The 13,205-nt window shown below is 44.7% G+C and overlaps 1 protein-coding gene across 15 annotated transcripts in view; it reads left to right on the top strand.

Annotated features, from left to right (window-relative positions):
• TOM1L2 (target of myb1 like 2 membrane trafficking protein) overlaps positions 1 to 13,205 on the top strand; it is a 56,989-nt gene that overhangs the window by 19,368 nt on the left and 24,416 nt on the right. For all 15 annotated transcript variants that reach the window (XR_010613747.1, XR_010613749.1, XR_010613742.1 and 12 more), the window contains exons 2-8: positions 678 to 762; positions 1,476 to 1,554; positions 3,162 to 3,311; positions 7,498 to 7,632; positions 8,598 to 8,753; positions 9,491 to 9,607; positions 12,754 to 12,887. Coding sequence is in view for 4 of the 15 variants with exons in the window: in XM_065684670.1 (XP_065540742.1) it covers positions 678 to 762; positions 1,476 to 1,554; positions 3,162 to 3,311; positions 7,498 to 7,632; positions 8,598 to 8,753; positions 9,491 to 9,607; positions 12,754 to 12,887 (856 nt within the window). In the remaining 11 variants the exon portion in view is untranslated. The remainder of the gene's footprint in view (positions 1 to 677; positions 763 to 1,475; positions 1,555 to 3,161; positions 3,312 to 7,497; positions 7,633 to 8,597; positions 8,754 to 9,490; positions 9,608 to 12,753; positions 12,888 to 13,205) is intronic.

Below are 13,205 nucleotides of genomic sequence, written 5' to 3'. Positions count from 1 at the left end.
GAGGAAGGCAGATTGTGCTTGGGAGCCCTAGCATGGAGAGGAAATAGGGGAAACAGTGTGGAGCAGGGGGAAGCAGTGCCCAGCTCCCTGGCAAGCAGGTACTGAGGCACCACGTATAGGAAGGAGTCAGAGGCTCCAGGCCAAAAAGGGGTGTCCAGGAATGATACCATGACTTGAACTATCACTTACTCAATGATTTCATGTGCTAAATGCTCTTTTCACACTGGAATTCTGGACTTCCTTGAATTCTGTCCCCAAGTTGCTGTCTTTCCTCGCTCAATTCATGTGGAGGCATTATCTACTGAACCAGACAGGAGGTCATATTGATTTGGGGGAGATTTTCCTACCTCATAACTTGCCTACAGTGCAGCATTTGAGGAGTTTAAGTTGGAATTAGCTGACATTTGCCTACTCTCCCAGGAATTCAGGAGTCTTTGAAGAGCAGCCCGTCTATGTGGGCTGAAGGTAGTGAGCTCGGGGGATAATGGATTCTGTCTGGAAACCTCTGTGCTGATCCCTAGAACCAGGAGGGAAGGTTTGACATTGCTTACTGTCACTGGGGACTTCTTTTTCGCCCCTATCTTTCGTCTACTGGGTAGTTTGAGCTCAGAGTAACTGAAGATAGATTGAAGTCTGATGAGGAAGATGAAAAAGACTGATTTTTCTTTGCTTTACAGAAAAGGCCACAGATGGGTCTCTGCAGAGCGAAGACTGGACACTAAACATGGAGATCTGTGACATTATCAACGAGACAGAAGAAGGGTATGTGCTACTTCAGCAAGCTTTGAAAGATTCATGCCTGTGATCTTCATCCAGTTGCACTCAGCATGGGAGGAGTGAGTCTGGGGGCAGATGCTCATAGTGTGAGCAAGCTGCTCTAGTGGAAGGTGTCCCTGCCTGTGGCAAGGGGTTGGAACTGGATGAGCTTAAAGGCCCCTTCCAGCCCTAACCATTCTTTGGTGAACGTGGTTGCATGGATTGCTCAGTTTTCCTTCTCCTTAGCCATTTCAGAAAGCTGTTGTATGATGCAGCACTTTGTGGTCAGCCTCTGCCTGGCATGAAAAGCACATTGTTAGAGAGGGTACTGAGCTTTTGGGATTCTTGTTTTCAGCAGCTGTATCTCTTTGCAGTGCCGTTAATTCCAGCCATTTGCATGGAGACCTTCACTGATACTCCTCCCTCAGCATCAGCAAAGCTGTGCTGCTTGCAGGACTGGTCACTGGCCTTCCACCCTAGACCTTCGAGTAGCTGACAGTCTTTCCTGCTTGATCAGCATCCTGCCTTTTTGAAGGCCTCAGATGTTGCTCTGGTCATGACTTCTGTGATATCTTTTCTTCTACATAACCCTAGTTGGTAGTCAAGCAATCTGAAGTTAGCACCTATGCTTATGTGCAGCTGGAAATGGGAAAGGATTCCTTTCCCCACAATATATGCCATGTGAAAAGCATGTCTGAGCTGGTGTGTTTCTCCTTCAGCCCCAAGGATGCCATTCGAGCGCTGAAGAAGAGGCTGAATGGAAACAAGAACTACAGAGAGGTCATGCTGGCGCTGACGGTGAGTGGGGGCAGGCTGGAATGCCTCGAAAGGGCAGAACCCTTCGCTTTTGTCCTTTTGCTTTCCCTGGCAATCTCTTCAATATACACACTATTTGCTTTAACAGCCACTGCTCTGCCCTTTTCTTCTCTCCAATTGCCTCCTCTCCTCCTTGGGGACTGTTCCTGGCAGCTTTGCATAGCGTTTTTCTGACTCAATTGATTCCTGGTTTTTTTCAGGGCTCTTACTCATCACAAGTACTGACTGAGGAAAGTTAAAGTAGCCCAAATGGGTCTGTGTACCCTCTGGGGCTTCCCCTTCTCCTCTCATCACCCTGTGTCCAGCTGTTTCTGCACTCCCAACAGCTACAGGCATATCCGCAAGTGAGAATGATGAACTCGCCAGATTTTCAGCTTCATAAGGAGCTGATGCACAATTTCCCTCGTGAATGGATCCCTGTAGGAGCCTCACACTCATTTCTGCTGATCTAATTTCACTCAATAAAGTGTAAATTACATTCCGAGCATTTAGGCAGCACTGGGAAGGTGTGAGGTATTTCGCTAGTGACCTTTCCTGCTGATGGCTTTTGCCAGGGGTTTGCTGAGCAGCGCAGCACTCCTGAATGCACAGTGCTGGGCAGGCTCTGCTGCAGCAGTAACTACAGGGAGTTACACTGCTGTGGGTAGGGGACCTGTGTGATTCTATCACAGAGCTCTTGTTACGTCTCCCTGACAAAGCATAACTGTACTTTCAGTCTTCTTGCCCTTTCCTCTCCTGGATTGTCATTTTGACAGATTACCAAAGCCCAAGCCACGAGCTTATCCATTGCGCAGGGAAGAGGGAAATTCATCAGGAATGAGTCTGTGTCATCATGGCTGATGAAAGTAGCTGAAGTAGGGGAGTAATTACAGCCTCCTCAGCTACAGAGTTGCAGTGGTTATTAGGCATGGCTGTAAGAAGTGACGCATTGGATTTATCTCCATGCTAATCATGTTCTTCAGAGAAAAACCAACAGCTGTTCTTCCATGGCAGTTGAATGGCAAGGGGAAGGTGCCTCCAGCTAGGTTGCAGGGGGAAAATGTGTCAAAGTATAACCTGTCAGAGCGTTCACAAGGGAGTGTTTTGAATGAGTGAAGATCATTCACCTGAATTCCCAACCCTAAAACATGGCTTATAGCTCAGAGCAACTGGGCCCAGCTGTGTTCTGGGTACATAGACAATGGTGGAGTGCCACAGCACGGTGATATCTCACTGTGACAGGATGTCCTCCGTCTTACCTGCTGTTGATGTGATGCTGTGTACTTAGCTGCACAGCTGTGCAGGTTGAGAAGTTCTGCTTTGAAGAGGAAGAAGCTTTGTGTTTCTTTACCTTGAAAAGAAGGTAGATCACAGAAGTGGCCAATATGTTAATGGTGAGTGAAGTATATCTGAATGCGTGTGTAAAGAGGAAGCTTTCTGGTAAAACTGGAGAAGAATTAAGCCTATAATTTCTCCTCTATCTTCTTTTGCTCCCTTCAAAAGCTTTAAAAAGGGGAGAAACCCCCCAAAATCGGAAACCAAGTACATAGTTGCTGTGCGTGTGATCAAGCTTTGCACCAACAATGAATGTTTGTCCTCTGTGTGTGTAGGTTTTGGAGACCTGTGTGAAGAACTGTGGCCATCGCTTTCATGTTTTGGTGGCAAACCGTGACTTCATCGATGGTGTTCTGGTGAAAATCATCTCGCCCAAGAATAACCCCCCCACTATTGTCCAGGATAAAGTATTAGCCCTGATTCAGGTACACAGCTTCCATACATTGCTGCCTGAAATGAGGACTGTCTGTTTCAGTGCTAAACATTCTGTCATCGTTAGAAATGTGGCAAGGTTTTTATATGTGAAGACAATATATCCAGATTGGCAGGGAAGAGCAGACGTGCACATACATAGGTTCTTCACTGAGGGAGATGTGTCTTGGTTCTGATTAGAGAACTCTAAACCAAGAGGACTGAATAAAAGATAAATGGATAGATAGGCAATTTAAGAGTTCCATCTAGAAGACGGAGACTTGCTTCGTGTCCTCTTAAGGCTGGGAAATCTCAGAGGATCGTGTTTTTGCTGTCAGTTGTGGAACCTTTCTCTGTGTGTTCCCCTGACCGTAAAATGGAGTTGTTTCCCTCCATTAGAAAGCATTCTGAATCCCTTTTCATGATGGTTATAGAAAAGTAAATGACCATATAGGAGTTAAAATGGGTTCTGGTGTCTTTTCTCTGGTTATTGTGCAGTGAAAGTGCACTGTCAGATCCTTGCCTGCAGTGGGGAAGTTCAGACATAGGCCTGTCTGCCACTTCTCCTTCTGTGCAGCATAACAATAAACAGCCATGTTAATTCCACAACCCATTAGCAACACATGAGGGAACATTGGTGCCTGCCTGGAGGAAATCTGACAATTATAGGAAGCTTTATCACTAAGCTTCTACACACTATTGCATACACCAGAGACTAAAAGATGCTGTGTATTTAAAATGATATAAACCTGCCGCAGTTTCTTGTGGGGAGTTATTTACAAATGCACAGCATAGTTTTCCCAATGTACTTCTGATTTTTGTGCCAAAGCATGCAGTCGAATTTCTGCTGGGTTATTTGTTATTTGGATACCCAGACAGGACATCGTTGGAGCATGACAATGTAAATAAGTGATTTCCAAGCAGGAAATAGGCTGAGAGGGAGGATTAGGTGGGTGTTGCATTGGGGTCTCTGTCTGTCGTTTTATTTCTGGTCTCTCATCTCAAGGCTTCTAAAGAAGTGGCACAAAATTAATGATCATTAAAAGCAATTCTTACTCATCTGAGTGAGCTCTCAGATGTCTGCCTGTTTCAGTGGGAGAGCTGATGCATGCAGTGACCAGGAGATGAGGTTAAATCCTGCCCCATGAGGAGAAACTGCATGTTTCCCTGCTGTTTGCTCTGTTAGTGTTTTAAAGAATGCTGGTTATGCTGCATCCTGCATTTAAGTGGATTCCCAGTCATCAATGTGACTGAGATTGAAGTGTTTGTAACATAACCAAAAAGCCCCAGTCATTGCCTCAGTGTGTTAAACAGAGCTTTATCTGCGTAGACTCAGTGCAGTAGAGCTAAAAGACTCACTGTGGGTATAAAAAGCCTGGGAATGATGGAAGCTGCCTGTGGGTGGGTTCTGTTAGTGTCTCTAACTGGAGGTGGTGGGACTTTGTTTTCCAGATTGCCTGACAAGTTAGGAAAAGTGATTGCAGTCACTCATCCCGGGTGCCCTGTGGATGCACATCCCCAAAATACCCTTAGCTTAGACTTTGCTCTTCAGAGCTCCAACCCCATTCCAGGGGCCTGATCTCCTCTCTGTTCTGCTCCACTAACATTACATTTATCCCCTTCTTTTACGATTTGATATCAGGGAATTAATAAGAACAGAAACAAGAGGATTAACAGCACACACTTGTACAAACAGCATGTCTCCAGCCATGCAGCTCTTGTGCTCCTGGGCCTTTCCATAGCAAGGGTAGATAAACTGCCATCCAATTTCTTATCTAGAGACTTGACTGTTTTGAGATGTTGACCATCTTGTGTTTCACTTTCTCAACCCATTTGCCCATGTACATGAGTTAGCATGTATTAGATGCTGCTTATTCAGCCTTCTTCACCTTGCTAAAAGGCCTTGGATATATTCCTTATTGCTGTACCTCTGGTAAGAACTTCATTATCACCTCAGAGTTCCACCTTACTGCCCATAGCTGAGCACTGTCATCAAAGATGAAATATGAGGAGACTTTTGAGGGTACCTGTGTTAATTTTTCCAGTGTCAAACACTTTCTGCCTTGGGATGGTCACTGATTTAAGGGCCAGATTTGCAATGGCATTTATTGAACCTGTTTGGGCACACTGAGGTGCCAAGTGAGATTTATACAGCAGCATACTTAAATATCTACCCCTGATAGTCTGGCCTAAAGTCTTAGAAGGTCTGAATTCGATCTCACCTCTGTCATATGCTTGTTTGGACAATGGGTAAGTCTCCTAAGCTCTGTGTGTAGCTCCTTATCTGCAAAGTAAAGCTAATATTACTGTTGCCTAGTTGAATTATAAGCTGTCTAGGACAGGGATTGTCTTACAATGTGTATAGACAGCACTTAGGACAATAGTGCCCAGACCTGCTCGTGACCTCTGAGAGGCACCCTAAAGTAGATAATGCTCCCAGTGCAGGTGAGGAGGAATACAAATGACAGTGTCTCCTTTCTCCAGGGAAGAGAGCTGCAGAGAGAGAATACATTAAACAGGTAGAGTGCAAATGAAGCAAGTTCACTGTCATTTGTGCCTGCAATGAAATCTATAGGAAGGCAGTGAAAGAGAGGACACATCAGTGCATCCTCCTGGACAAACAAAGCTCATTAAAAGTAGGGTGCAGCAGCCCAGTGTACTCTTGCCTCTAAGTTTCTTTTGAGTGATTACTGGCTAAAGCATCCCTTGCCTAACATTTTTCCCTCTTACTTGCAAATAGAGTTGAAGTGGGGGACGCATTATGTGGAAGCATCACTCAGATGACTTCTTATGTAAATTGGAAATGCAGAGAGAGTGCCAGGGTAGAGTTACTCTTGCAGTCAATATCTCCATCAGAATTAGGGATGGCTTGGAAGGTCAGCTCCAAGGAAACAGAATGGCTCTTTGCAGTCACTGCTGTTTTCTCTGGCTCAAGTAGTGCTGTTTGGACATGCACTGCAGCAGAACACTTGATGCACTTAATTTACCCTTAACAAAGCTGAGAAGCAAACCCAGAATTATTAGCTTGCGACTGATAATGGATTATCTCCTGGGCACATAGGGTAGGAAATGCTCTTTCTTAGAATTGAACTGGATAGGAATATAATTCCTATTCCTAGATATTAATACTATTTCTTTCCTTCCTTTGCTATCTTTGATTTCTCTCCTCTTAGATAGAAAAAGTGGTTAAATACAGCTCTTAAAGTAAAAATAGTCCAAAGAACTAGTGCAAAAGTGATGACTAAATGAATTAAGTTCAGAGCCCACACACGCGTCTCGCAGCAGTTCTGGATCCAGAACTGATACTCTGCCTCACATATGTGGGGGTTTGTGGACTGCTTCGTTTTGAGTTGAGTCATAATATTGCAATTTTTCCTTCCTCTCAATTTTTAATACCTGGCTAATTTCCAGCTCAAGTGAAAGGGGGGAGAGGCTTTCAAGGTATCATGCTCCTAGCTGCTTCATGAGTATGGGAGGCTGGCTAGGGAAGAGGAGCACTTGGTACTCCCACTGAAGGAAAAGCTCCAATGTGAATCCAAGTCTCTTTAGACACCAGAGAATTCACGCAGGAGAGATGATACGACTCTACTTTAAACTTGTTCTTTCTGACACACTGGGGTGTCTGAGTGTCGGCTGTGCTCTGTAAGAACTCAGGCTTCATTATCTCTCATGGGACTCTGTGTTTCACATTATAAGAACCTCAGAAACTACCTTTTTGAATCTAAATTTGGTCCAGATGAAATACTGAAGAAAACTTGACAGCTCTGATTTGCATTTGACACCAAATGAGGATGTTCCATAAGGTATTGACCTCAGATTAGTGGATAACCTTATGAATTCTGCTTAGATCCATTTAATCTTTCACATCAGACTTTTCCTGGTGAGTCATTGGCCATAGAAGATGCAAGAAAAGATCAGCGTGCAGTCACACAGCAGAGGAGATTGGAAGAGGCTTTCATTTGCATTTACAGATTCTGATGATGTCCAGGGCTAGACACAGCCACTGGGTTCCTATTTATGTTTGAATGAAATGTGTACGTGACTGTCTTAATATTAGCAGGATCTTTTAGACCAGGTCTAATGGTTACAGCTGCCCTTTGAAGCTGAAATACATAACAGCTTTTATAGTCGGTATCTAAGGTCAGGGTGGAGCTGGAACTTTGTTTGGAAGGTTTATGGATAATCCCTCCTGTTTTCCAGGCTTGGGCTGATGCCTTTCGAAGTAGCCCTGATTTAACTGGAGTAGTGCATATTTATGAAGAGCTCAAGAGGAAAGGCATCGAGTTTCCCATGGCAGATCTTGATGCTCTGTCTCCAATACACACACCACAGAGGGTAAGCTGCAGCTTTGCGATTCCAGGGGTATTTTCCCAAAATGCCTAAATAATTGGAAAATTTCTCTTCTTTCCCTTCCTGTTTTGCCAAATTTGGCTCATTTACTCACTCCTGAAAGGACTCTTTGAATAGTCAAAGGTTATGCAGGAGAATCGTAATGCAGCTGCATTCGACAGGCTGATGAGCTGATGGTGTCTCCTCCCTTGAGTCAAACATCGGTCTGAGATGAGAAAAGGGTTTGGAGAGGTTTGTACATCTCTTTTGTGCCACAAAACCACCAGACAAATGCAGCTAATTTGCTCAGAGAGATTCCAGCAGGATATATGGTTGTGGTTTTCCTTGTTTTGCTCCAAAATATGGTTGTTTCTGCTGGTGATAACCCTGAACCGAGACCAGCCTGGCTTCTGAAGATGTACAGAGTCAGAATCTCTCCCTGATCCTATGGTAATGTGAGATCTTTGCACTCTGAAAAGTTGGGTCTGGAAAGTTGACAGAAGTGCTGTTAGGAAGTAACTTAATGATCACAGGTGTTCTGATTATTCACTCTGAAAGCTGAAGTTAATGAATCTTTGAAGTGGTAAATGCAAGTGATCAAGGACTGAAAGATTACAATTCTTGTGTCAAGATTAATTACAGTCAGTGTCTACACATCACGTTTTATAAGCAACTCCGGGTTTAAAATGATTTGTAATTATTTCTCTTTGGCTCTTGTTTTTATTTTGCTTCTCACTTGTAAAACTGAATTGACTTAAATCCAGGTGGGTTGGGTTGAAAAAGTACAGGCACGAGGTTTTGTTGCAGCTGCCTGTTTATGGGCTGGCCTGCCAGTCTCTTCTGAAGCTCCACTGACCTTTTCCACAAGGTGCAATTATGTTCTATATTTGAGCATAGTTGGCCTGAGGTTGCTGACAAAGCAAGTGCTGTCACAATTCAGCTTTTGAACTCCTGTCTTTCTGATGTGGCAGAGTGTCCCCGAAGTTGATCCTGCAGCAAATATGCACAATTCCCAGCCTCAGCAAAGGATGAGCACCAGTTCTTACTCGTCATCTTCTCCGACAGCGTATTCTCCTCAGGCCCCAGCGTTGAATGTGACTGGTCCCATCACTGCTAATTCCGAACAGGTATTGGGATGATGATTCTTTTGAGTGAGACTCTCAGCAGATCAAATTAGAAACCATTTTGCAGAGGAACCTTCATTTTAACTCTTTTGACTTTGATTGCCTCCTAGCTTGGGTTCTACTTAGTAATCTTGCCTGCTGTTATACTGTGAAATCTAGGCTTTCAGTTGGGATGTGTGGCTAATGGCAGTAGTTACAAAACCTCCCAGTCTGATAAACCACTCCACTCAGCAGTTGTGCTGTAGGTTAGCAGTTATTCTTCTTATCCCCCCCTCCTTTAAAGGCACAGAATGTCTTGCAGATGCAGGAAGTCTAATGGAAGTTAAGTCTGCATCCATAGACCCTTGCAAATGCCCTGATATAGGATTTCCTTTTCCCTCTGCAAAAATAACTTCAGAGCCCAAGATCCTGCTCAAAGTTGTGCATCTTTCCCCATACCTGAATGCAGTACAACAAACAGGGTCTGGTTTTAGCTGATTCCAGTTGCTTCCCTTCCATACAAACATAGCACATCTGGGGCTGTAATGACAATGAGTGGCTCTACAAAGTTACCTTTGTTTTCTGTTGCTTTGCTATAACTCTCCTCTGGGTAAACTTATCATCTTTACAGTTTTTTCCTCAGCTAGAATGCCTGGAGCCTCAGGTATGGAGTCAGAGGTATCCCAAAGTCAGTTAGTGAAAGTGATCTGCTTGAACCAAATGATTATGCAGTGTTTTGCTGTCTTTTTACTCCAATTCAGATTGCCCGGCTGCGCAGCGAGCTGGATATCGTCCGTGGGAACACAAAAGTGATGTCTGAAATGCTGACAGAAATGGTACCTGGACAAGAGGATTCCTCAGACCTGGAGTTACTCCAGGTAAGAGTTTCCTAGGAAATATGATCCTGCTTGATTTGGGGTATGTGTTTTGTTGCAGTTTATTTCACTGCCTTGGTTCGCCTGGTTTACATAATGAATGTGGGCTGTGCTTGACCCTGCTTAGACTCATCACTTGATGTTCTTCATTTGTTAAAGGTGATGACAAGGATTTCCTAACTACCCTTGGAATTTGGTCCAGGGCTTGCTTTGTGTAGCTAGAAATCCTTCCCAGTGTTGAATGTCAGGTCTCCTTTACCAGAAGACAGCTTAGAATTGCCATAAGCCCTGTAAGCCCTGAGCATTTCTGCTTCTCTTACGTCTTCTATCATCACTCAGACAGTGTCAAAACATTCCAAGTCACTATGCAGGAAAAAACCACACCGTGTTTCCAGCTGGACTAAGCATTACCCAAGGGTCTGTGGATTCTCTGCCACTTGAAATCTTGCATATGAACTAAGTGTCTTTCCAGAAGATGTGCTGCAGCTTCTCCTGAAGGTAGTGTCTTAAGACACGTGCTTGGATGAAGCTTCGTGCTGTCCAAAGGGTTGGCTGGGGAATCAGATGGATTTCTTCAGTGGAATGGCTCAGTCCAGTGCAGCATTTAGCATCTCAGGAGGAAAAACAGTATAAACTGGGCTCATGTCTCAGGCTTTATACATGTTTCCCTACGCCAGTGGCAGTGGGATGGTCTTTTGGCTGAGGAAAGTAATGCGGTACCACGTGCAACACAGATGAGGAATACTGTGAGCTAACATTCCAGCTGCTGCCCTTACCATGGTATTTGCTTTTCCATAGCTTCAGAAATAGGCTTCTGTTTTGAGCCTCCAGCAGGGAGGATGGGCTCCCACAGCAGTACATTTGGAGGAAGGCAGGGAATTGCTCTCTGTGATACATCAGTGTTTGAAATCCATCCAAAAACTGGTCTCTCCCATGCAGCGGCATTGTGTGTTTGTCTTAGAGCCATGATGGCAGCTGATGAGAGGCTTTGCAATAAAGAGCCTTTCAGCTACTGCCCATTTGAGTCGGGCTGCTCAAAACAAAAGAAGCTTCCAGGAAACCATGACAGACAGAGCAGCACAGAACAGTTTGCTTACATTCAGGAACAGCTCCTAACATCTTGACAGCATAACCTTACAGCATAGCTTTAAGGTGAAAGACCTTGATCATAAAATGGAGTGACAGCAAGGATTCTTTATTCCAACTGCTTCCCTCCTTTGACTGAAATCATCCTAAATCTGAATCACAGAGCTGGGGAGAGCCTGGTTTTGCTACCAAAGGCTGGTTAGTCTTTTGAAAGCCATAAGCCGGGTGCTGCATGCGAGGAGTCCTTGCTTTGAGGTTTATATAGCCCTCTCCTCCTTAAATAATTCCTGACATTTTCTCCTACAATCAAACGTAAACAGCTTGCTGGAGAGCCAGCTCTGAGCAGAATAGATAGGTACTGTCAGCCCGCTCGGAAAGGCAGCAAACAAACCTCTGAAATGTCACAATCTGCTTCGCAAGTGATGGGATCAAAACTGACATTGGAGAACACATTCCTCAAGCTGTTAAGGCAGCTGGATTGCACTAGGTGAAATTTATCCAGAGCTTAGGATGTCAGACCAAGGAAGGAAAACAAACACGTTTTTGCTTTCATCCCCAAGGTTGTGTACCAACAAGTCAGCCTTGGTTAGGGCTGCGTTTTTGCTGTGAAGAGAGGCTGGGAGGGGGTAGAAGGTGACAGAGGAACATGCTTCAGTTGGAATGTCAGTGCTTATTGAAGTAAAACCGTGGGCCTAATCAGTGGTGCCGTGCCATATGGCACGTTCCTTCTTGTAGTTCCTCCTCAACAGACCACTTTTGATCTTTGGTCTTGAGGACTTTCAGGAGTAAAGAATTTTGCTGAGTGCTCCTGGCCCTCTACTCTGCTCTTGTGAGACCTCACTTGGAGCATTGTGTGCAGTTTTGGGGTCCTCAACATAAGGTCATGGAACTGTTGGAGCAAATCCAGAGGAGGCCACGAGGATGATCAGGGACTGGAGCACCTCCCGTATGAAGACAGGCTGAGGAAGTTGGGGCTGTTCAGCCTGGAGAAGAGAAGGCTGCGTGGGGACCTCATAGCAGCCTTCCAGTACCTGAAGGGTGGCTCTAGGGATGCTGGGGGGAGGGACTCTTCATTAGGGACTGTAGTGACAGGACAAGGGGTAACGGGTTAAAACTTAAACAGGGGAAGTTTAGATTGGATATAAGGAAGAAGTTCTTTTCTGTTAGGGTGGTGAGGCACTGCAATGGGTTGCCCAGGGAGGTTGTGAGTGCTCCATCCCTGGCAGTGTTCAAGGCCAGGTTGGACAGAGCCTTGGGTGCCATGGTTTAGTGTGAGGTGTCCCTGTCCATGGCAGGGGGTTGGAACTGGATGATCTTAAGGTCCTTTCCGACCCTAACTATTCTATGATTTGTGGTGGAAGAGGTGTCCTGGAAGCAGGAGAACTCATGGTTTAGGCAAACTCAAATCTACATTTCTTGGCATGAGAGACTTCTGAAATAAACACTCTTGCTATATATCCTTTAACATTTTCTTCTGAAACTCCCCACTGCCTCTTTGCAGCCTCTTGCCTGGGTAACTTGCTCAGTTGAAGGGAACGTTTGTGTGTGTAGTTCAGCCATGAAGTGTGTGCGAAGGCTTCATCTTTTCATGCTCCTGCTCCTTGCTTTGTGTTCACCCTCATGTTCTCAGCAGTTGGTAGGTTCTTTGTCCCCAACACTCAGGGCTACTACAAGTGACTTTCCCTACTTGTCCATCGTTCAGTTTCTAAGGATGCTATTGCCAAAAAAAAAAGACAGATTGAATTTTCCTTGAAAGCTGTCTTCTGAAAAGCTGTTGTATTAACATGCTTTATTCTTAAACCCCATCACTAAAATACAGATATTTATTTCCTGAAGTGCTCCGAGTTCAAGAAGAATCAGGATGTTGAATTGTAAATAGGCTCTCAAGGTTTTATGCCATCGGCTCTTGAAGGGTGTTTGATTAGATGTGCTTTTGGGTGACATTTAATCATGCAAAGATAAACTTGCCTTAGTGTTTCTCAGCTGGGGGACATGTTTGGCTGTGAACAGAGCTTATTGCTAGCTGTTTATCAGAATGTGTGTGCACAATGCATTGCTCCTAGGAACTGAACCGGACCTGTAGAGCAATGCAGCAGAGAATTGTGGAGCTTATCTCACGAGTGTCCAATGAAGAAGTCACAGAGGAGCTGCTGCATGTGAACGATGATTTAAATAACGTTTTCCTTCGATATGAAAGGTGGGCATCTTTTCCGGCAATTATTTACATTCGGTCTGGGTTTTTATTGTGTGTGAAATGGGACACTTGACAAGACCTGGCTGATGGGGCCAATGGTCCAATATAACAGAATGCCAAGAACCAAGCCACAGAAGGAATTTACAAAGTGCTTGTATGGTAAAATTCCCATTTCAGTTGTTTCCTTTAATACTGTGATTTGGGCTTTTTGTCCTGGCCACTGAATTTCTATGGGGTGTATCTGTAAGATCCAAGGCAACCTTGTGCAAAACTCTCTGAACTAGCAGAGACTTCAGTCTGCAAGTCCCTGTTGTGCAGTGC

Source organism: Lathamus discolor, chromosome 6, assembly GCF_037157495.1.
Source record: "Lathamus discolor isolate bLatDis1 chromosome 6, bLatDis1.hap1, whole genome shotgun sequence".
Classification (NCBI taxonomy): Eukaryota; Metazoa; Chordata; class Aves; order Psittaciformes; family Psittacidae; genus Lathamus; species Lathamus discolor.
Note: the sequence above shows the minus strand (reverse complement) of the source record. Positions and strands in the feature narration are given on the sequence as shown.